Source organism: Aquarana catesbeiana, linkage group LG05 (genome assembly GCF_042186555.1).
Source record: "Aquarana catesbeiana isolate 2022-GZ linkage group LG05, ASM4218655v1, whole genome shotgun sequence".
Taxonomy (NCBI): domain Eukaryota; kingdom Metazoa; phylum Chordata; class Amphibia; order Anura; family Ranidae; genus Aquarana; species Aquarana catesbeiana.
The window spans coordinates 84,154,307-84,178,592 of record NC_133328.1 but is presented as its reverse complement, the minus strand read 5'-3'; the positions used below and the strand labels follow the sequence as shown (position 1 = coordinate 84,178,592).

Here is a 24,286-nt window from a genome sequence, read left to right as displayed (position 1 = left end):
TGCAACAAGTTTTTCAGACCTGGATTTGGGGATCCTCTGCCATTCCTCTTTGCAGATCCTCTCCAGTTCTGTCAGGTTGGATGGTAAGCGTTGGTGAACAGCCATTTTTAGGTCTCTCCAAAGATGCTCAATTGGGTTTAAGTCAGGGCTCTGGCTGGAATATTCAAGAACAGTCACGGAGTTGTTGTGAAGCCACTCCTTCGTTATTTTAGCTGTGTGCTTAGTGTCATTGTCTTGTTGGAAGGTAAACCTTCGGCCCAGTCTGAGGTCCTGAGCACTCTGGAGAAGGTTTTCGTCCAGAATATCCCTGTACTTGGCCGCATTCATCTTTCCCTCGATTGCAACCAGTTATCCTGTCCCTGCAGCTGAAAAACACCCCCACAGCATGATGCTGCCACCACCATGCTTCACTGTTGGGACTGTATTGGACAGGTGATGAGCAGTGCCTGGTTTTCTCCACACATACCGCTTAGAATCTTATTTATCACCATCTTGGAGTCCTTCAGGTGTTTTTTTTAGCAAACTCCATGCAGGCCTTCATGTGTCCTGCACTGAGGAGAGGCTTCTGTCGGGCCACTCTGCCATAAAGCCCCAATGGGTGGAGGGCTGCAGTGATGGTTGACTTTCTACAACTTTCTCCCATCTCCCAGACTGCATCTCTGGAGCTCAGCCACAGTGATCTTTGGGTTCTTCTTTACCTCTCTCACCAAGGCTCTTCTCCCCCGACAGCTCAGTTTGGCCGGACGGCCAGCTCTAGAAATGGTTCTGGTCGTCCCAAACGTCTTCCATTTAAGGATTATGGAGGCCACTGTGCTCTTAGGAACCTTAAGTGCAGCAGAATTTTTTTGTAACCTTGGCCAGATCTGTGCCTTGCCACAATTCTGTCTCTGAGCTCTTCAGGCAGTTCCTTTGACCTCATGATTCTCATTTGCTCTGACATGCACTGTGAGCTGTAAGGTCTTATATAGACAGGTGTGGGGCTTTCCTAATCAAGTCCAAGCAGTATAATCAAACACAGATGGACTCAAATGAAGGTGTAGAACCATCTCAAGGATGATCAGAAGAAATGGACAGCACCTGAATTAAATATATGAGTGTCACAGCAAAGGGTCTGAATACTTAGGACCATGTGATATTTCAGTTTTTCTTTTTTAATAAATCTGCAAAAATGTCAACAATTCTGTGTTTTTCTGTCAATGTGGGGTGCTGTGTGTACATTAATGAGGAAAAAAATGAACTTAAATGATTTTAGCAAATGGCTGCAATATAACAAAGAGTGAAAAATTTAAGGGGGTCTGATTACTTTCCATCCCCACTGTATAATTATCATTTTTATTGATTCAGCAATATCACATTTATGTCATTAGGAGTTATGACCACCTGGTTAGCATTAACCAGGTGCATTGCATATTAGCACTTTGAGTTCATAGGTATTTTTCACTTATCAGCGCTACACTTATTTTTTCCACTATACTCACAATTTGTTTATTGTTGTGCTGGCTGCTACACCATTACTTTGGGGCATCAGCATGGTATTATTCTCTTTATCCCATGTGGAAGAAGGTGCTCTGGTCAGATGAGACCAAAATTGAACTTTTTGGCATAAAAGCAAAACGCTATGTGTGGGGGAAAACTAACACTGCACATCACTCTGAACACACCACCCCCACCGTGAAACATGGTGGTGGCAACATCATGTTGCGGGGATACTTTTCTTAAGCAGGGACAGAGAAGCTGGTCAGGGTTATTGGAACATAGAGTCAAATACAGGGCAATCTTAGAAAAAAAAAATCTTAGAAGACTGGGGTGGAGGTTCACCTTCCAGCAGGCCAACAACCCTAGACATAAAGCCAGAGCTACAATGGAATGGTTTAGATCAAAGCATATTCATGTGTTAGAATGGCCCAGTCAAAGTCCAGACCTAAATCCAATTAAGAATCTGTGGCAAGACTTGAAAATTGCTGTTCACAGACCCTCTCCATTCAATCTGATAGAGCTTGAGCTATTTTGCAAAGAAGAATGGGCAAAAATGTCACTCTCTAGATGTGCAAAGCTGGTAGAGACATTCCAAAAAAGACTTGCAGCTGTAATTGCAGCGAAAGGTGGTTCTACAAAGTATTGACTCAGGGGGACAGAATACAAATTTTTCAGATATTTATTTGTAAAATATTTTGAAAACTATTTATCATCTTCCACTTCACAATTATGTGCCACTTTGTGTTGGTCTATCACATAAAATCCCAATAAAATACATTTAGGTTTTTGGTTGTAACATGACACAATGTGGAAAATTTCAAGGGGTATGAATACTTTAAGGCACTGTACACTCATCGGCCACTTTATTAGGTATACCTGTTCAATTGCTTGGTAATAAAAATTGCTAATCTGTCAATCACATGGCAGAAACTCACATGGAAGAAAGGGGATTTAAGTGACTTTGAACGTGGCATGGTTGTTGGTGCCAGACTGGCTGGTCTGAGTATTTCACAAACTACTGATCTATTGGGATTTTCACACACAACCATCTCTGGGGTTTACAGAGAATGGTCCGAAAAAGAGAAAATATCCAGTGAGCGGCAGTTGTGTGGATAAAAATGTCTTGTTGATGTCAGAGGAGATTGGGCAGACTGTTTTGAGATGATAGAAAGGCAACAGTAACTCAAATAACCACTCGTTACAACCAAGGTATGCAGAATACTATCTCTGAATGCACAACACATCGAACCTTGAAGAAGATGGGCTACAGCAGCAGGAGTCCACACCGGGGGCCACTGTTGCCAGCTAAGAACAGGAAACTGAGGCTACAACTCGCACAGGCTCACCAAAATTGTACAATAGAAGATTGGAAAAACAGTCCCTGGTCTGAGGAGTCTTGATTTCAGCTGCAACATTCAGATGATAGGGTCAGAATTTGGCATAAACAACATGAAAGCATAGATCCATCCTGCCTTGTATCAACAGTTCAGGCTGGTGGTGATGTAATGGTGTGGGGGATATTTTCTTGGCACACTTTGGGCCCATTAGTACCAATTGAGCATTGTTTAAACGCCACGGCCTACCTGAGTATTGTTGCTGACCATGTCCATCCCTTTATGACTACAATGTACACATCTTCTGATGGCTACTTCCAGCAGGATAATGCACCATATCACAAAGCTCAAATCATCTCAAACTGGTTTCTTGAACATGACAATGAGGTCACTGTACTCCAGTGGCCTCCATAGTAACCAGATCTCAATACAATAGAGCACCTTTGGGATGTGGTAGAATGGGAGATTCGCATCATGAATGTGCAGATGACAAATCTGCAGCAACTGTGTGATGCTATCATGTCAATATGGACCAAAATCTCTGAGGAATGTTTCCAACACCTTGTTGAATCCATTCCATGAAGAATTAAGGCAGTTCTGAAGGCAGAAGGGGGTCCAACCCGGTACTAGCAAGGTGTACCTAATAAAGTGGCCGGTGAGTGTAGATTTTTCTTGTGTTTTTTGTTACATTTTCATGGTACTTAGGGGTTCAAGTAACTAAGTACTGCATTACTGAGGTATATAGATTACAGTTTTAGTATATGACACTGATATACTGCCAGCATAAAATCTCTTTAACCCTTCCCACCATCCCCAGAGCACCTTTAAATAGTTGTGTACACCTAGGGGCGGGAAGAATCATTGATCTCGCTGGCTACCGAACTTTAGTCTAGACCCAGAGTGGTCTTTGACAGCTCAGTCTTTGTGTTCGGTGTACGCAGCAAGCATGCTCTCAGCACAAACATCAGCCGCCCAGTGACGCATATAGGTGGAGCGTGGGCATTAAAGCCCACCCTTTTGCCACTGCACTCATTGGTTGGCCAGTCGTAAAAAGTTAAATATACAAAACATGTTTTAGTACAATTTAAAAAAAATGACAAGATTGACACATTGGGGCTGCCTTTTCCAGATGCAAATTGTCTGTCTAGTACAATGACCGGCTGGGTTCAGTAAGGTTTGAGTCACTGACCTGAAACATGCAGTATATACATATCTAAAGCCAGGCAACCTTATATGCATTCTTGTTCCAGATAAGTGACAAAGTATTGCATGAGTAACCATAAGGGAAAGCAGGATGGTCAGCATTTGCAGAATGAGAAGTAAACCTATCAAGCATTACTGTTTCTATTAGGAAAGGTTTCATTCAACTAAAGAACAGAGATCTAAACAGATCAATAACAGTCAAGAGTTTCTAATAAAAGATTCAACGCTCATTAGTCTCTAAACCAAAATCCCCTGAATACAGCATATTTAATCACTTCAGCCCCGGAAGGTTTTACCCCCTTAATGACCAGGCCATTTTTTGCGATATGGCACTGCGTCGCTTTAACTGACAATTGCGCGGCCATGCGACGCTGTACCCAAATAAAATTGACGTCCTTTTTTTTCCCCCCCATAGAGCCTTCTTTTGGTGGTATTTGATCACCTCAGCGGTTTTTATTTTTTGCGCTATAAACAAAAAAAGAGTGACAATTTTGAAAAAAAAACACATAATTTTTTACTTTTTGCTATAATACATATACCAAACAAAAGTGTAAAAAACAAATTTATTCATCAGTTTAGGCCAATATGTATTCGGTAAAAAATCCCAATAAACGTATATTGATTGGTTTGCGCCAAAGGGGATCGATTTAGGGACTTCTACAATTTTTAGCGGGACTGACATTGCGGTGGAGAAATCTGACCCTAAGTCCAGGTGACCAGTGCTATAAAAATGCACTGATCACTGTATAAATGACACTGGTAGGAAAGGGATTAACACTAGGGGGCGATCAAAGGGTCAAGTGTTCCCTAGGGAGGTGCTTCTAACTGTGGGGGGGGGGGGGGGGGGGGGGGGGGTGGAATACCAGTTGATCTTGCCAGAAATAGTGTCCTCATCATTTCCCGAGAACCTTTAAAGAAAGCACAAACCTCCTGATCTTTCTCATGTAAACTACTAGTCCCATCAATCCATCATGTAATGAAGAAGGGGGGAGAAGGTGTTTCTAACTGTGGGGGGGGGAGTGGACCAACAGGGAGTAGAGAGAGAGATGACTGTTCCTGATCACTAGGAACAGCCGATCTCTCTCTCCTCCCGTCAGAACCTTGTTTAGATCCCAGTTCTGCCTCTGAGTGAAGCGCCCACCACAGGCAATGAGTGGGTAAGTTCGTCTGCCTCCATCCCTGGTAATGTATTAAAAGGAGAAAAAGTCCCACAACCTTTTCTCCTTTTAATGTAATGAAGAACAAAGGAAGAAATGCTTGAAATCCAGCATGTGTGATAATCATGGCTCCTTCTAGAGATACAGTGGAGAAATCAATATATCAAGGGGTGGGAAGTGTGTTATTTGCAGGCTTATTAGGTGGGCTTAGAAAGGCTTAAGGGCTGGTTTAACCCCATTTGTAAATGCAGTGTGAATGCCTATGCAAAAAACATGAATGCACTTCAATGAGCTAAGTTTACACCATTGTGGTGCTTTCCTGTGCATTTTAAAAATGTAGCACATGGTGCATTTTTTACACATGTATACATACCAGAACGCACCGCAAAAGCATGTAAATGCAATTAAAAAACAAAATAAAAAAATAAGGCCTAAAAATGTACTGGAAACAAATTACAAAAGCGCGTAAACTCACATGCGGAACTGCACAATGAACGCAGGGATTGTGGCGTTAAACCCTTGTTTGCACTGAACTTGCTTTGAGGTTATTGAAGGACATGTTGAGTCTTTTTCGGACCTTAAGGTCCCTTCACATGATAAGTCGGATCATCCTGTCCGTTTTTCAGGCAGATTCCGAGGGGGCCATCCATTGACTCCTATGGGCAGGCAGATGTCAGCAGAGATGTGTCCTCCATCTGAACCGCTCAAGACAGACGTATGGCGATACGTCTGCCATCCTTCTTGGTGGACCGGATGAGATCTTATAAAAACGCACATGCTGTCCGCTTTTGTCTGATCTCCCCATAGAGATCAGTGGGGCTTTGACAGGTTCCTTCCCGCTCAGTGAGCAGAGACGAACCTGTCATCCGCCGGCTCAGCGGAGATCAACGGAGCGATATCCCACTGATCCACCCCGTCTGAAAGGGCCCAATACATCATCATGGCTGACACATGAAAATTCGATTGGTTAATGTTTGATGCCTATAACATGCTGGGGAGGAATAACTATAGAGGACCTATTGTTGTTTTCATTCTTCCACATGTGTACAACAGTAAGAGCTTTCTTTCACAGAAAACATTTTTTTAAGCCGTGTTTACTTTATGGGACAATAATTTTGAGCAAAATGAAACATTCAGAAATTCCCCAGATACTGGAAGACCATTTCATCAGGAAGTATAAGTCAATCCTTTCTTAGAAATGTAAAACATAAACTAGCTTCGATCGGAGCTTGTTCTACATCATGTCCTTTTATGAGAATTAAGTCCTGCAAGATACTTCGATGTGTCAGCACACACCCTAATCTTTCATATGCCAACTCATTCATATAATAAGAAACATCTGTGGTCATATAAGAGAAGTCACATCCGTTCTACCAACAAGACCAGCACGCGACTATCACTGATAACGCTCTTGTAGGTTTGTGTACAGCATGCTGTGGCCTGAAACCCTTTCATGGCACACTGCCACCCTCACTAACTGTCATGTTTTCCTGTTGATAAATCTACAAAGGGCTGGCAGTCTACATACACAGTTTTAGACTCTACAGCAAGCTAGAAATGTACTTTAATACATGATATATCGGGGGCACAGACTGAGGTCGTGTTGAGGATTCCCTCACGTTAATATATGAGCTGGAAGGCTAAAATGTCTAACTGCTAAATAGGGAGAGAGGCAAGCTAACTAGTTCAATCGGTATCCATTCAGCTATGGCTTTTGCACTTACACAGACAGTGTACACAAGACTGTACAATGAGATTCTAATGTGTATGGTCTGCTTTACGGGCTTAATTATAAAGCAGCAAACAATGGGTTCTCCGGTCATTTGCCCAGTACCCTTTCCTTGTACGTTGGCTGAAGTTACATTGACTAGACATCTGCAGCCCAGTTGCCGATGGTGAATTGGCGGTGTATCATGCATGTGGTGCACATGGGCCCCAAGGGGGATGAGGTTCAATTTGCACTCACTGCCTATATTGGGGATACATACCTAGCCCTAACTGTCCTGGATACCATGGAAGTGTCCCCAAAATCCTGGCTTCCCGTGGATCCAGGACATGTCCTCACCGCTGAGTTCCTAAAAGGGATCAAGACTCATTTCTATAATTCTCCATGTACAGGTTATCTACAACAGGAGATACTGGTGATTCCATAGCACAGCCATTATGAAATGGGTAGTGTTGAGATAACGGTCCAGAAATTAACATACTTTGGTCTGGCTTAAAGTAAAACTATAGGCAAAACTTTTTATTTTATTTTGGATAGAGTAAGGAAGGGTTATAGCCTCTGTCAGATCTGTGTCCCACTGTGGAGATTTCCCTTCACTTCCTGTCCCATAGCCAAAATAGAAAGTGAGAGGAAATCGCTGCAAATTAAGGAGATTCCTTGGGGACCTCCGGGTCACCAGAACTAGTGTTCCCATTGGAAGATTTCCCCTCTATTACTTTTCAGGGGACAAACCAAAATTTGGGATTTTCACCTACTTTCACTTTTGATGATAAACAGGACAAATAGAGAGGGTGAATCTACCTAACAGGGGGCACAGAAAGCAATAAAAATTAACAGGTGTTTTAATCCCCTTGCACTATCCAAAACTAAAAAGTTTTGCTTTTAGTTATACTTTAAATTCCATTTGTCAAGAGTCTTATTGCATTTCAGATGTTTCCTTACAGTTTCAATAGCCACAGCAGTCTGTATACAAGTGAAAAGGAATTTCAGATCACTGGATACCACTGTATGTTCTGGCTCAAATGTCAATTCATGTACCTCGTTGTCAAAATTTTTAGAGTTTTGAATATGGTATGCTGTGTTGCCAACTAAGGGCGACCTATCTATATAGAAGTGTTATATGCAACAAGAGTTCACGACATGCAGACTTACCACCTATGCAGACTTTCTGATGTCATGGATGGGATTATGTAACTAAAGTAGAATGGTTTCATAACTTCCATCCTATTTTGGACAATCAACATCTGCCTTGACACATTTCATGGGGGCTGCATTAGGGTGACTGTACTACCCGTGTGGATATAAATTCTGTGGTATGTTCCTGACACCCATTAGAACGTAAGGCATCCCATACATGGTGCAGATTTCTTTACTGCAAAGGTTGCAGGAAAGAAATACGCAAGATTCCCCATCAACACAGGGGGGGGGGGGGGGGGGGGACACCGGGAGAAGACTGTGATTGTTGCTAGCAGCCACTAGCGATAATCACAAGAAAATCTGGCAGGCTGGGGGGCGTGGCTTAGGCATGCTGTAGAGCGGACGTGTTCTCTCTGAGCTCCGGCGCCGGCACAAGAAAATCAGCCTATACCGACACATTATCGCAGCAACTACCCCAGACAGCGATGAGGAAAAGGTCAGGCAAGCCCCTGCCTAAAAAAGGCACCTCAGCAGGCTCGATAAAGCGGTTCCTATCCACAGAACCTGAGGATATGGAAGACACTGATGGCCTAGGCCGATCACCGCATGGCGTACATTCTGGGACAAGCTTCGCCTCCCGCAACAGGCCAGATCTCAGGCGCCACTCTCCGGATTCCTCGGCCGGATCGGAAGGTGAGGAGAGCATGCTCAGACACTCGGGAGTCACGGCTCTAGTAAACGACCTCCACACCAAGTCAGACATAGCCTCTATGTTGCTGAATCTCGAACGGGTCATTAAGAAAGAGGTATCAGCGGTACGCTCGGATCTATCCCATGTCCTGGAACGAGTGGAGGAATCTGAACAGCGCTTAGATCGCCACGCGGCCGCCATTAGGACCCTGCAATCCTCCACACGCCAACTTGCCATAGCCCACAGGATGGCTCTATACAGAATGGAGGATCAGGAAAATTGCAACAGGCGTAATAGCATCAGGATTAGAGGCCTCCCGGAGGCTACGAGAGATGATGACCTCCTCCCCTCTATCCGAGGTATTTTCAATGGCCTTTTGGGGCTAGCCGCAGACAACCCCTTAAAAATTGATAGAGTCCACAGGGCCCTTCGCCCCCGCAACCTCACCTCTGACACTCCACGGGATGTTATTTGCAGGGTGCATCATTACCCTGAAAAGGAGCTTATCATGAAAAAGGCCAGGGAATCAACTTCACTGGACTTTGATGGGGCTACCCTTTCCTTTTTCCCAGACCTGGCAAGGGAGACGCTGGACAGACGTAGGGCTCTACGTCCTCTCACAGAAAAACTACGCTCTGCCAACTACAGGTGGGGCTTCCCTGCGGCCTTAATAGCAAATAGAGATGGCAAAACGGCTGTTCTTCGGTTCCCAGAGGACCTGGAGAAATTCTGCATGGACATGAGCATATTCCCACCGGAGCTTCCAGGGTGGCAGGATGTCATCCCGCCCTTACTGGATAATGCTGATCCGAAATGGCAGAAGGTGGACCGCAAACATCGCTCCCCTGTAATTGGAACACCGCCTCAGCCAAGCTGAACCACGAGCCGGAGTACCTGCCACCCAACCTGCCCACCCACCGCCGGACAGTGGTGGAACATTTCTTTAAGCAAGTATACCAGATTTAATGCCGTTCCCAGTCATTTACTCTATTAGATCAGGTATGCATGACGTTCCTTCTTTAACTGAATCTACCATGAGTGTGTTCTAGACTGGTTCCAGTTAATGGATTAAATCCAAGGTTTACTGCTCTCTGTTACTTGTTATATATAGGTAGTCATTCGGTAATGCCATCAGGTATCATGGTCTATGTTTCATGTTTGGTTTAGTTCACTAAAATTTGAAATTTTTGTTCCTATATGTATGTGCCGGTGCCGGGGCTTCGGGACACTGTGTATATTCCCTCTTGGAGTCCGTGTCTGGATCCCCAGGGTCCTTCACCCCCCCTCTAGCGGGAGCTCTGGGATCCGGTGCTCTCATGTTCCTGCCCCTCTTTGAGCTGTGGATGTGGGTGTGCTGGATCTCATCAGCATCCTGTTTCTGCACCGCAGTTATATGCGTGCACTTGCAGCTGCACCCCCCATGTGTTCTATGCTGCTTTTATTGAATTGTGCTAATCTGCTCTCTCTCTACTTTGTTTTTTCTACCTTTCTCTACTCCCTGTTCTTCATCTTAATCCCCCCCCCTCCTGTTGACCCTTCCCCCTCTGCCTCGGTTCTGTCTCATCAGCAAAATGATGTTTGCGGACCTCCTCTGCTGGCCCCCATGGCTACGTTAACTTTACTCTCATTTACTGTACGGGGTCTTTATGCCCCTGGTAAAAGACACAGTCTGTATAGAGAGCTGGGTCGCTTGCGGAGTGACGTGGTTTTTCTGCAAGAGACCCACCTCACACACACTACTTCAGTAAAACTTTACTCCCAACAATACCCCACGTGGTACTATAGTTTGTCTGATGTTCACAAAGCAAAGGGTGTGGCCATTGGGTTCCGCAGGGGGACCGCGTTTACACTAGAGTCAATGTTAAGTGACCCGTCTGGTCGATTTTTGTTTTTGAGGGGCACCCTGGGTAGTATGCCCTGTACTTTGGCGACACTCTATTCTCCCAACCGTGACCAGGCAGGATTTATAGCCCGCACGCTTTCAAAATTGAGGGACTTCTCCCGTGGGTGCATTCTCCTTGCAGGTGATTTTAACACATCCCTGGAACCTGTTTTAGACACATCCAAGGGGCGCTCTAGTCTGTCTCATAAGCACTTAAGGTACATTCGAAAACAACTGCACGAATCCCAGTTAGTGGATGCTTGGAGGATTATGCTCCCACGGGAGAGAGATTTCACCTATTATTCTCAGGTTCACCATTCCTACTGTAGAATTGAGCTATTTCTTATCGACCATCACCACCTTCCACTATTAGAGAAATCTGTTATTGAAACCTCTCATATATCGGACCATGCACCGGTCTTGATTATTGTTAAAATCCCGTCCTTGCCCCTTAAATCCACCAACTGGAAACTGAATGAGGAACTTATCACTGATGAAATTGATAGGAAGCAATTGATGGAAGAATTGTCTCTTTATTTCAAAGAGAACTCACAGCCTGATATTTCACCAGGGATATTATGGGAAGCACACAAGGCCCATATTCAAGGCAAATTAATAGAATTGAGAGCTAGGAAAAAAAAGAGAACTTATGTTTCATCAACATAAATTACTTGATGAAATTAAACTGCTCGAGCGCCAACATAAAGCTAACCAGTTACAGGCAACATTCCACACCCTGACAGAGAAGAGAGAAGAACTGAAATCCCTCCTACACATAGCTACCAAACAGCAGTTCCGAATAGTAGCCCAAAGCTACTATGAAGGAGGTAAAAAGCCCAGTAGACTGCTTGCCCTCTCCCTTCAGCAGAAGAAGACTGCTTCTTTCATAGTAAAAATTAAAAACTCATCAGCTAGTGTGGTACACGACACACCTAGTATAGCCAAGGAATTTAGGGAATTTTATCAACGCTTATATCATGTCCAACATTCAATTAAGGATCAAGGGGTAAAGGCAAAACTCATTAATGACTATCTAGAACGAGCAAACTTACCCAGACTATCACCTGACACCCTAGCCTCGCTGGAGGAAGACTTTACCACTGCGGAGTTACGCATTGCCTTAAAGGCCATGGCTAAGGGTAAAGCACCAGGACCAGACGGTTTCACGGTGGCATATTACCGTTCCTTTGCAGATATATTGCTACCCAGACTGACCGACTATGCCAATGTGACCTCTAGGGGTAGCTACCTCCGACCTGAGACTACTCATGCTCCTATTACAATCATTCCCAAACCCAGTAAGGATCCCAGTGACTGCGGTAGCTACCAACCTATTTCGCTACTGAATATTGACACTAAAATATACGCCAAAGCTATTGCAAATAGACTCCTCCCTCTGATTCCGCAATGGATTTCAAAAGATCAAACAGGCTTCATCCCGGGTAGAGAAGCAAGGGACAACTCCCTCCGCACACTTTCTCTGATGTCGCACGTCCGCGGAACCTCCCAGCCCACCCTACTGCTTTTGACCGATGCTGAAAAGGCATTTGATAGGGTGGACTGGGAGTTTCTCATGGCAACCTTGGCCCATCTAGGCATTGGCACTTCTCTCATATCCCAAATCTCCGCGTTATACCACCACCCTACGGCGCAACTACGTATCAATGGCACGCTAAGTGGCCCCTTTACCCTACACAACGGAACACGTCAGGGCTGCCCTCTGTCACCAATTTTATTTGCCTTATCTTTAGAACCGTTCCTTTCTATAGTTAGACATAACCCAAGTATCCACGGGATAGTAGTAGGTAAATCTGAACACAAATACGCTGCTTATGCAGATGACATCTTGTTTTATGTACAACAACCCCTGATAACTCTCCCTAACCTCATGTCAGAACTTTCAATATACAGCACCATTTCTAATTTCAAAATCAACATGACAAAATCTGAAATACTGAACCTGACTGTCCCCACTTCCAACGCGGCACATTTAAAACAAACCTTTCCTTTTAGCTGGCAGGCGAGAAAAATGAAATATCTAGGCATTTTCCTTACACCCAACCCAGCCTCATTATTTCGCACGAACTTTATGCCACTCTTAAACACAATAAGATCTGACCTACACAAATGGTCTCAACTGGCTCACTCATGGTTGGGAAGGATTGGAGTCGTTAAGATGAATATACTGCCCAGGGTGCTGTTTTTATTGCAAATGATACCATATGGCATACCGGCTTTTTTACAATCTTAAGCTCTCTAATTGGTAAATATGTATGGCATAGAAAAAGACCTAGACTTCCCCGATCCCTTCTTATCAGACCCAAGAGAGAAGGAGGCCTAGCCCTTCCAGACTTTAGGACATACTTCAGATCAATCATACTGAACAGAATATCTGACTGGAAATACCACAGAACTACCAAGTTGTGGGTAGCCTTGGAAATGGAACTCAGTGGCACAGATCTGTCTACACAAATATGGATACCTCGGAGATGCAGAAATTTGTCCCCTACCACTTCACCATTGACACGCTCATCACTTATGACATGGGACTCTCTTTGTAAGACATACAACTGGCTACATAACTCTCCTTTACTGCCTCTTGCTGGACATAACTATTTCCCCCCTAGAAACGTTGATCCTGGAACCCAAACCTGGCACCTGGGCGCCAATGCCCTACTTCATCAAGTGACCAACCCCTCAGGTATAATGCCTCTGACTACATTATTACCCAACGTACACGTTTCAATCATGGACCAGTGGAAATATCGTCAATTAGCAGCTTTTGTACATTCACTTCTGAAACCTTTGAGATCTTTCTCAGACCTAACCCCATTGGAAGCTGCATTTTCCGAGGATCAACCGGTGGAGAAACCCATTTCCCACTTTTATCACATTCTACTAACACTGGCCTCCACTGGAACTCCTTCCTTCATTCATAATTGGGAACGAGACTTACAAACAGAACTGTCACCAACCCAAAAAATCGACAATTCTCACATTGGCCAACACCTCCTCTGGGGCATCCAAACTGGCGGAAGTAAACTACAAATTGTTGTCAAGATGGCATTATACACCTGTAGTACTACATAAAACCTTCCCTCAGATATCTCTCTTGTGCTGGAGATTGCGGGGAAAGAGCAACACACGTGCATATTTGGTGGTATTGCCCACGGATACGCCCATTCTGGCTGACTATCTTACATTGGATCAGGGAGATCCAGGGATGGGAGGTTCCCAATGACCCGTGGTTCGTCTTGTTTCATTGTTCAGGTAAACCAGTAGGATCATACAAAAAATCCATAACACCACACCTTCTAAACGCAGCGAAAACACTTATACCCCAATATTGGAAAAAGCAGAACATTCTGTCACTACGTCAATGGCTACTGAAAGTAGATGACACTTACCATATGGAGGACCTGACTCTCTCTCTTAGAAATAAATCTGATCTTGCAAAAAAGATATGGTCCTGCTGGTTTGCCTTTAAATACACTAAGGCGTATGCAGAAATTATGTCTCAACCTATGTAATAGGCTTATGGTTAAGAATATCGCATAGATGTGGTCGGATCGAGGCAGATCCACAAATCCCCCCCCCCCCCCAACCCCTCCACCCCCCCTTCTCCTATCTCACTTCTATCTTTACTCTTTCTTCACTCTTTGATATTTAGGGATACATAAGTTATCAAAGGTTATTATGCCTTTATTTTTTCAACCTATACGATCCGTGTATTCAACTTTTTCCTGCAATATATATCGGTTGTTATTTGTTGCATTTTGTGCTGTATGTCTCTTTTCTCAATAAAAACTAATTAAAAAAAAAAATCTGGCAGGCTGGTTGTACTCAAGTTGGTTGAGCAATTGACTTGACACATTCAGCCTGCCCATTAACTGTTTGAACCATGTATGGCCGGACTAAGAAGTGGCATGAAAAAGCATCATTGCAGAACATGCCCCATTATTGAATTTGACTAACTTCTTTTAGCTATACCATGACTTGGATGAATGAGAACTAAAATAAATGTGCATATATATGTATAAATATTCTGTATCTACATGACAGAGGTACACACTTGCTTTGTTGAGCTCTTTTTTTCATCTTTACAGGGATTGTAGGCACACGCTGGCACTGCAGAATAGGTTCTCAGGGAGACAACAGACCTAAACACTGCAGAAGACAGCTGTACGATGTCTCAGGTCACAGTCCAAAGGCTGTTTAGGTATTATACATAGTCAGAGGACCTGCATGTAGCTTTAGTCCAAAAGTACAGCTGTACTTCAAAGCATAATACACAAGTGAAAAGCATGTTTATGAACTGCCATAAGCCCCTTTCACACATGCGGACCGTTTGTCCGTTTTTCATCCATCCATTGATGGTTGAAAAACTGACATCAATGCATCTCTATGGAAAAATGGATGTAAACAGATGATCATTCATTTACACCTGCATCCGTCAACATCCTTTTTTTGAAAAGGATCAAAGCTGTATTTTGTTCTGTTAAAAAAAACTGAACGGTTGAAAAACGGATGTAAACTGGCAAATGGTCCGTTTTTGCATTGGCAGTGGATGTAAAAAACTGATGTAAAAACTGATGAAAAACTGATGGTAAACGTATGATAAACTGATGAAGAACTAATGAAAACTTCATCCGTTTTTTTCTTTAAAAAAAACTTGCTTATCTGATCAAACAAACGGTCCGCACGTGTAAAATTGGCCTAACACTCTAAAAGATTATTAAGCCATTAAGCCAGCTTTTTTTAAATTCAGACAACCCTGAAAGACATTTTAGCCAGGTCCAGGACATTTAATTAGTTTCTCCACTTGCATCAGAGTAGTATAGTTTATTCAAGCTATGATTGGATAGTGAAAGAGCAGCTACTGAATACTGAGGTAATTTCTGGGCTCTCCCTTCCAATGACAAAGATAGCGCTGCCCCTCCTTTCCAAAGCTGAACGCTGGTATATGGGGTTTTACAGAAGGCATTGCAAAAATCAAGACTGAAGAAGTATTTAAAAATACATGTAACACTGTCCCCATAGGGCTTGCGGAGTGTTGACTTCATAGGCCTCTTCTTGGTTACCTACAGCTGGTTGCTAAGGGTTTCCATTTGGTTGCTAGGCGTTTCCATTTGTCCCACCCTTACTCCCGCTTGCTTGTTACTCAATGACCAGTCCAGGGTATTTTATGTTTTTGTATTTTATTTGAAAGTTGGATGGGAGAAGGAATTAATGGGATACTCCAACTTGAACTATTCACAGTGGATAAGGACAACTCTCACTTGGCCTCACCAGATTATTTGTGGAAGCAATCACACTACTTTAAATATATAGCCACATGTATGGAGGAAATAAGTCTTCTTGCTCTCATTAGCAGCAGACTTGATGCACTACATTATCTTCAGGATACTCTCTAGCATCCCCTTTACTGACACCCGTCCACTGACTCTTCTAGCTAAAGGGGGTGGCCCTCACTCGACAGGTCCCAGAGACACAGATCTGTACTCACTGTAGGCAGAATCAGATCCCTCCTGGTGTCTCACTTCCAGTCAGCTCAGCAGGACCTTTGGGTTCAGCTTCTCTCTCTCTCTCTTGGCCCTTGGGTTGACAACCCAAGGCCGCACGACCACCTCCACGGAGGAGAGGGCAGCTGCCCCCTCCCTCATGGACTCTGTTCCCTGACTCAACCAACTCTGAGCACATGTACCCTGGGCTTTTATACAGTATCCCAACATGCAATGCAGCACTTTTCCTCTGCCAATTGACAGGACGGTAACAAAGCCTGTGCACCCACCTGTCAGGTCCCCTCCCACTGTTCAATATGCCTCCTTAGGCTGGATTCACACCTATGCATTTTTAGTGCTTTTTGCATTTTGCAGATTTGCACTGCAGTCCATTTACCATGGTTTCCTATGGAACACGTTCTGTAGTGCAAATCTGCAAAATGCAAAAAGCACTAAAAATGCACAGGTGTGAATCCAGCCTTAATTGACCAGTGAGGGACAGTCAAACAAGCTGAGCTGCACCTGAGTACAATGAGCAGACCTAACCATTAGATCCTGCTCCCTGGTAGGCAGAGAGCACTCTTTACCTGACCATCTTCCCGGTAAGCAGAAAGACCAAAAACTACACTCTTCTAGCACCTACCTAGGAGGGTGCTACATACATGAAATTGTTAATAAATTCTTTACTGCATTACTGTTTTCTTTTTCTTGCTTTCGTTACCATTAAAAGATCAGCGCTTTCTATATGTACCAGAAACATGTACTGAATATCCCTATTGATTCCTCTAAGTTTTGTAAGAGTTACTCAAATTTTCACTGCAACTCAAATCTCCTGAATGAACTGGCTGTAACCCTCTTCTGCTAAGGAGCACAAACCCATCTCCATACAAAGCCATGCTTTCCTAAGAAATTAAGCTTTTAATCTACACTAGTAACTAATATCTCTCCTCTCTCCCAGTACAGCGCTACACAATGCAACCAGATGCCAAATGACTCTTAACGGTCACTACGATACTTCTAAACACCAAGTCACTGGGCTTACTCAGACGCATTTGATAAGAATGTACATAATTATTAAATTAGTCAACATTGCCTTAAATGGCTGGAGTGGTCCTGCAAACACTCCAGGGACAACAAGTAGGACGACTGCCAATTATTCTGCTCTGGAAAATATGAGAAGGACAAAAATCCCATCCTATCCGTGAAGCCAGAGGATTCCACTGCCGTGCACAAGAAAGGACAAGCTTTATATTTTAATCCTGTTTAAAATTTATGGCCTAACAGGCTTTCCAGGCATTGCATTTATGTGAAATGTTATTGGTAGTTTTACCAGACAAAAAAAATAATTTCAAAATGTATATCTGAGCAAAATAAATAAATAAAGGACTTCTGACATACATGCACATTTTCGGTTTCTAAAAAATGCTTAACATGGCAGAAATCAGTGAGCTCCCAAGGAGCTTACAACAGTTCGTTTGCAGCATCAAAATCCCAAGAAGTGTAGTTAGCCTGTCCAATACTACCTCCTAGACTACAGAACACATTCCTTCTATGCTGTAGAGGTGAGGGAGGGGAGGAGATGCGCTATACATTTTTAAAATTTTTATTTAGTTTGCCAAAACATACACTAAAATTGTGCAATGTGCTGAAAACCTCCCATGTGATAGTGTTGTGCAGGTGACACGTAATCTTTATAGTGACATAAGGGGGGGGGGGTCTAGTACACGACACATGAACTTAAATGTCATCCCAGTCTTAGTCCATAGGGTTCAATATTGAGTTGGCCCACCCTTTGCAGCTATAACAGCTTCAATTCATCTAAACTTCAAACTCGCTCATGCATGTCTTTATGGACCTTGCTTTGTGCACTGGTGTGCAGTCATGTTAGGAGAGGAAGGGGCCATCCCCAAACTGTTCCTGCAAAGTTGTTACCATGAATTTGTCCAAAATGTCTTGGTATGCTGACGCCTTAAGTGTTCCCTTCACAGGAACTAAGGGGCCAAACCCAACCCCTGAAAAAACAACCCCACACCATAATCCCCCCTCCACCAAATGATTTTGACCAGTGCACAAAGCAAGGTACTTAAAGGCCCCTTTCACACTGGGGCGGTTTGCAGGAGTTATTGTGCTAAAAATAGCGCCTGCAAACTGACCTAAAACTGCCGCTGCTGTTTCCCCAGTGTGAAAGCCCGGGGGGTTTCACACTGAAGCGGTGCACTGACATGAGAGAAAAAAACTCCTGCGAACAGCATCTTTGGAGCGGTGTATTCACCGCTCTTAAACCGCTCCTGCCCATTGAAATCAATGGGGCAGCGCGGCAATACCGCGGCTATACCGCCGCTGTAGCGGCGCTATGTGAGCAGTTTTAACCCTTTTTCGGCCGCCAGCGGGGGTTAAAACCACACCGCTAGCGGCCGAATACCGCCGCTAAAACGTTTTACCGCCGACGCCCTCACCACCCCAGTGTGAAAGGGGCCAAAGACATGGATGAGAGAGTTTGGGGTGGAGGAACTGGACTGGCCTGCGCAGAGTCCTGAACTCAAACCGATAGAACACCTTTGGGATAAATTAGAGCAGGGACTGCGAGAGCCAGGCCTTCTCGTCCACATCAGTGCCTGATCTCACAAATGCGCTTCTGGAAGAATGGTCAAACATTCCCATAGACACACTCCTAAACCTTGTGAACAACCTTCCCAGAAGAGTTGAAGCTGTTATAGCTGCAAAGGGTGGGCCAAGTCAATAATATACCCTACAGACTAAGACTGGGATGCTATTAAAGTTCAGTAAAGGCAGGCGTCCCGATACTTTTGGTAATATATTGTAGGTACATTCCTCAACATCTTGCGGAGTCCTCTCTACAATTGCTATCACTAACTGAATACTAACACATAGTCTGTATAATGAACTATTGTTACTTCTAACCCACAATTTTTGCACATTCGATGGGTATCTGTTTATGCACTTTTTGTATTGTAACTATTTCTAGTAAAATAAAATATAAAGACTGAAAGAGAAAAAAAAGGAGAGGGTGGGGTTCTGTGGTCCTATCTTGTTTCTGTTACCTTGATACTAAGATTAAGTGAGCTTAAGGCCGGTCATACACCGTTCGAGTCTCGGCCCGGTTCAGCAGGAACCGGCCGAGATTCGAGAGACTGTTAATGGGCAGGCTGAATGTACCAAGTTGATTAACTTTGGTATAACCAGCCTGCCAGATTTGCTTCCGATGAATGCAAGCGGCTGCTATAGCAGTAATCACCGTCATCTCCCTGTGGGACCGGCTTCCTCCGCTGGGAGAAGACAATGACTGATTCCCATTAGCACTGTCGGTGTTGATGAGGGAATCGTGCAAATTCCTTTCCTGCAACGCAAAAGCCCAAAGAAAGAAAACAAATGTAGCCACCACATCTGAGGACTGGTAAGCTACAATAAATAACATTTTGTTTTTGGGTTTAGATATGTTTTAAAGTATAACTAAAGGCAAACATTTTTTTCTTCAGTTTTGGATAGAGTGGAGAGAGACTAGAACACCTTTCGGGTTTTTGTTGCTGTCTGTGCCCTGTTTAGGGAGATCCACCCTCTCTATTTGATCTGTTTATAATTATCACCAAGTATGAAATTGAAAGAAAATCCCACATCTTGGATTGTTACCAAAATAGGAATAGAGGGGAAATCTTCCAATGGGGACAATAGGTTTCATGACCTTGGGGACAACCAGTGATTGCCTCACTGGAGGGATTTCTTCCCACTTCCTGCTTTGGCTATGGGACAGGAAGTGAAGGGAAATCTCCCCAATGGGACACATATTGCAAAAAACTGAGAGGTTTTAAAACCTTCCCTTACTCTAAAATCTAAAAGAAAAAAAAGCAGTATTTAACAGCTTGCTAAACAATTTTAACGCAAGGTTGCAGAGGGGTATCCACAAAGGACAAATTATTCCAAGTGAAGTTTCCTTTAAATATCTGTAGCAGAAAGCACTGCAGAGTTGAGAGCTGCTGACACTGCTCTGTGTCTTGCATGATAGGTATGGGACTTCTTTCTGAATTCTGTACTAGGCAATTACCTTTCAATCTCTCTGCTTGTTGTATCAGCAATCTACTTCAGATTTCAAAAGCATCTCTCAATGTGACTGACGGCTATGAGAAACATCTTATTACTAGAACATTGTTAGATTAGGCCTCAATGAGAACTAGCATAAAGACTATGGTGGGTGCATTTAATTACACTCATCCTGTATTACAAACACGTAAACAAAAATGGTTCCTGATCATCAGATCTAACAAAAGAAATGCTGCATTACATTCATGATAGGGGCAAAAATCAAGGAGCAGGTACGTTCTGTTGCCTGCATTTTAAGACTTGATTTTCAACTGTGATTGGAAAATACCTTTAGGAGCTAAAAAACATCTATCACATACACACTTGCGTATATGAAAGCCAGGAAATCCATACACATACCCTGGCAGAATTTATGATTTCTTGGCCATTTTCAGAGAATATGAATGATAACAAAAACTTTTTTCACTCATGGTTGGTGTTTGGCTAAAGCCATTTATTATCAATCAACTGTGTTTAGACCCCTTTCACACTGGAGATGTTTTTCAGGCGTTACAGCGCTAAAAATAGTGCCTGCATAGCGCCTGAAAAAAGCCTCAGCTGTAAACCCAGTGTGAAAGCCCGAGTGCTTTCACACCGATGCGCTGCGCTGGCAGGGCGTCACAAAAAGTCCTGCCAGCAGCTTCTTTGCAGCAGTGGAGGAGCGGTGAATACACCGCTCCTGGCCATTTAAAACAATGGGGCAGCGCCGCCATACTGCCGGCAAAGCGCCGCTGCAGCGGCGTTTTGTGGGCAGATTTAACCCTTCTTCGGCCACTAGTGGGGGTTAAAACTGCCCCACTAGCGGCTGAATAGCACCGCTAAAGCGACGGTAAAGCGGCCCTAAAATAGCACCGATTTACCGCCGACGCCCGGGGAGGCTCAGTGTGAAAGGGGTCTTACTCTTTTTAAAACATCATGGCAACAGAAACTACCCAAATGACTCTGATCAAAAGTTTACATACCCCAGTTCTTAATACTGTGTATTGCCCCCTTTAACATCAATGACAGCTTGAAGTCTTTTGTGGTATTTGTGGATGAGGCTCTTTATCTTCTCAGATGGTAAAGCTGCCCATTCCTCTTGGCAAAAAGCCTCCAGTTCCTGTAAATTCTTGGATTGTCTTGCATGAACTGCATGTTTGAGATCTCCTCAGAGTGGCTCATTGATATTGAGGTCAGGAGACTGAGATGGCAACTCCAGAACCTTCACTTTATTCTGCTGTAGCCAATGACAGGTCGACTTGGCCTTGTGTTTTGGATCATTGTCATGTTGGAATGTCCAAGTACGTTCCATGCGCAGCTTTCTGGCTGATGAATACAAATGTTCCTCCAGTATTTTTTGATAACATTATGCATTCATCTTGCCAACAATTTTGACCAAATTTCCTGTGCCTTTGTAGCTCACACATCCCCAAAACATCAGCGATCAACCTCCATACCTTTCATCATAGGCCTTGTTGACTCCTCTCCAAATGTAGCATTTATGGTTGTGGCCAAAAAGCTCAATTTTGGTCTCATCACTCTAAATGACTTTGTGCCAGAAGGTTTGAGGCAAGTCTCTGTGCTGTTTGGCGTATTGTAAGCGGGATACTTTGTGGCATTTGCGTAGTAATGGCTTTCTTCTGGCGACTCGACCATGCAGCCCATCTTTCTTCAAGTGCCTGCTTATTGTGCATCTTGAAACAGCCACATCACGTTTTCAGAGAGTCCTGTATTTCACCTGAAGTTATTTGTGGGTTTTTCTTTGCATCCCAAACAATTTTCATGGCAGTTGTGACTGAAATTTTAGTTGGTCTACCTGACCGTGGTTTGGTTTCAACAGAACCCCTCAATTTTCCACTTCTTGATTAGAGTTTGAACACTGCTGATTGGCATTCTCAATTCCTTGGATATCCTTTCATATCCATTTCCTGTTTTATACAGTTCAACTACCTTTTCCCGCAGATCCTTTGACAATTCTTTTGATTTCCCCAGGACTCAGAATCCAGAAACATCAGTGCAGCACTGGATGAAAGATGCAAGGGTCTGTCAGAGGTCCAGAAACACATTGACCTTTTATACACACTAATTACAAGCAAACAGATGACAGGTGAGGATGGTTACCTATAATAGCCATTCAAATCCCTTTGTGTCAAATTGTGTGCATGTTATCAGGCCAAAATCACCAGGGTATGTAAACTTTTTTTCAGGGTCATTTGGGTAGTTTCTGTTGCCATTATGATTTAAAAAGAGTAAACACAGTTGATTGATAATAAATGGCTTCAGCCAAACACTAACCATGAGTGAAAGAAAAGTTTTTGTTATCATTCATATTCTCTGAAAATGGCCAAGAAATCAAAATTCTGCCAGGGTATGTAAACTTATGAGCACAACTGTACATATGGATACATATGTATAGGTCTGATATATGAAAAGTCTTCCATAGGAAATATGTTTTTTTCTTGTTTCTTTAAAACCTGCACTGCAGAAATGACAGTTGGGTGTTGATGGTTGCTGTTGGCAGCAAATTGTTCTTACATCAGCTCAATAGTGAAGAAACAAACACCATTCTGTCACCAAATTTGCATTTCAAATTTGGGCAGAGCAGAGTAGTAACAATTTGCTACGGAGAGAAATATTTGCTCGCTCTCTATTGAAATGCAGCTATGAAAAGGTAAGCAAACATGTAGTGTATGTTGCATGAGGTAAGAGAAAACACAAAGCATCATACTGAGATTCAGTGAATTAGAAAAGGTGGTACTTGTATAAATCCTCTGCTTACTTCCTGTAGTAAAATAATGTGAATTTCTGTTTTCTGCACTGTAGTCATGTGAAGACATTAGCATCTATAAGTGCAGAACATAAGAGTACAGGTCAGCTACCACTAGGAGGAGGTGCGATGATATGTGATCTCCTGTCTGGAGGAGCCTTTATGGAACAAGAGGGAATAGCTGGATGGTAATGTAATAGAATCCACTTCTGACTCACCGGTTTCTTCAAGAAAAATATGGACAATGCTCCAATTATTGGGATGTCTCCAATCAACGGTTCCAGAATGACTCTCATTGTACCATGAAGCTGAAAAATGAGCAAATAACATTACATTTGTGCTTTCTGGCCTAAACAGGCCCATATGAAAAGACGTGCTATGTACTTTTATAAAAAAAAAAAAAGCCTGCTCAAATGCAATAAGAAAATGTTTTGATACAGTTTATTAAAAGGAAAAAAAAAAAGTTAAACTCTAGAAGACTTTTTGTACATTTTTATCTTTTTCTGTATTCTCCTGGCTTGTTGCTCCCAATACATGGTGAATGCCAAGAGGCTACATGCACTGCAAGACACCCTATCCTTAGGGCTCAACATACTCTACTAACATCCCCTCCTTGGCTTATTTCCAGTAATCAGTACTAAAAGTCACAAGGCAAGTCTAGTTCGATTCTTGTTACATGAATTACAATTCCTCCCAGTTAAACCTGCTAGGTAGTTGTATTATTCATATGTAAAAATATGTGGTGGAAATCAAATTCCCAGATAATCGCAAACAAAAAGCCAGAAATGCAGAATCAAAAGGGTCATATAAGGGTATGGGGCAAGGACAAATCCAATGTATGATGCCAATGATGCAGCAAAGCCAAGTTGTGAACAAAGCTTGATTGGCCAGGCCGCTATGAGGTCACTCCTGTGCACACAGGAATCCCATCATCACAGTACAGAGTGGTGCCGTAAATGTACCCCGAGCTGAGTATGCGTGGCTCAGTGTAAATAAATACTGACAGGCAGTGACAAGGGCTTATGATCAATAGGGTCTCTTCTGTCAAAAAATCCTACCTGTTCAGGAAATGGCACAATCTAGCTAACTCAACGGACTAGCATCATATCCCAGGCAGAGGGCATTCCCCTCTACCTTGTTATATTGTACTTTTGCATTCTGTCTTTACCTTTCCTCTGTACCACTTCACCCTTATTCACTTCTGCTTCCCCTCCTGTTCCCCCTTTCGTCTGTACCTCTCCGCCCCCTCCTATCCCGCCTTCCCCCCTCATACCCCGGGGGACGCTAGTCTTTATAACATGGATCCTCATACTTGGGTTCCTTCATGGTCCAGATATA

General features: G+C 43.3%; 1 protein-coding gene across 2 annotated transcripts in view; it reads right to left on the bottom strand.

The window, feature by feature from the left end:
- Positions 1-24,286, bottom strand: part of ESYT2 (extended synaptotagmin 2) — a 220,161-nt gene that overhangs the window by 77,872 nt on the left and 118,003 nt on the right. For both annotated transcript variants that reach the window (XM_073629929.1, XM_073629930.1), the window contains exon 6: positions 23,167-23,256. In XM_073629929.1, coding sequence (XP_073486030.1) covers positions 23,167-23,256 — 90 coding nt within the window. The remainder of the gene's footprint in view (positions 1-23,166; positions 23,257-24,286) is intronic.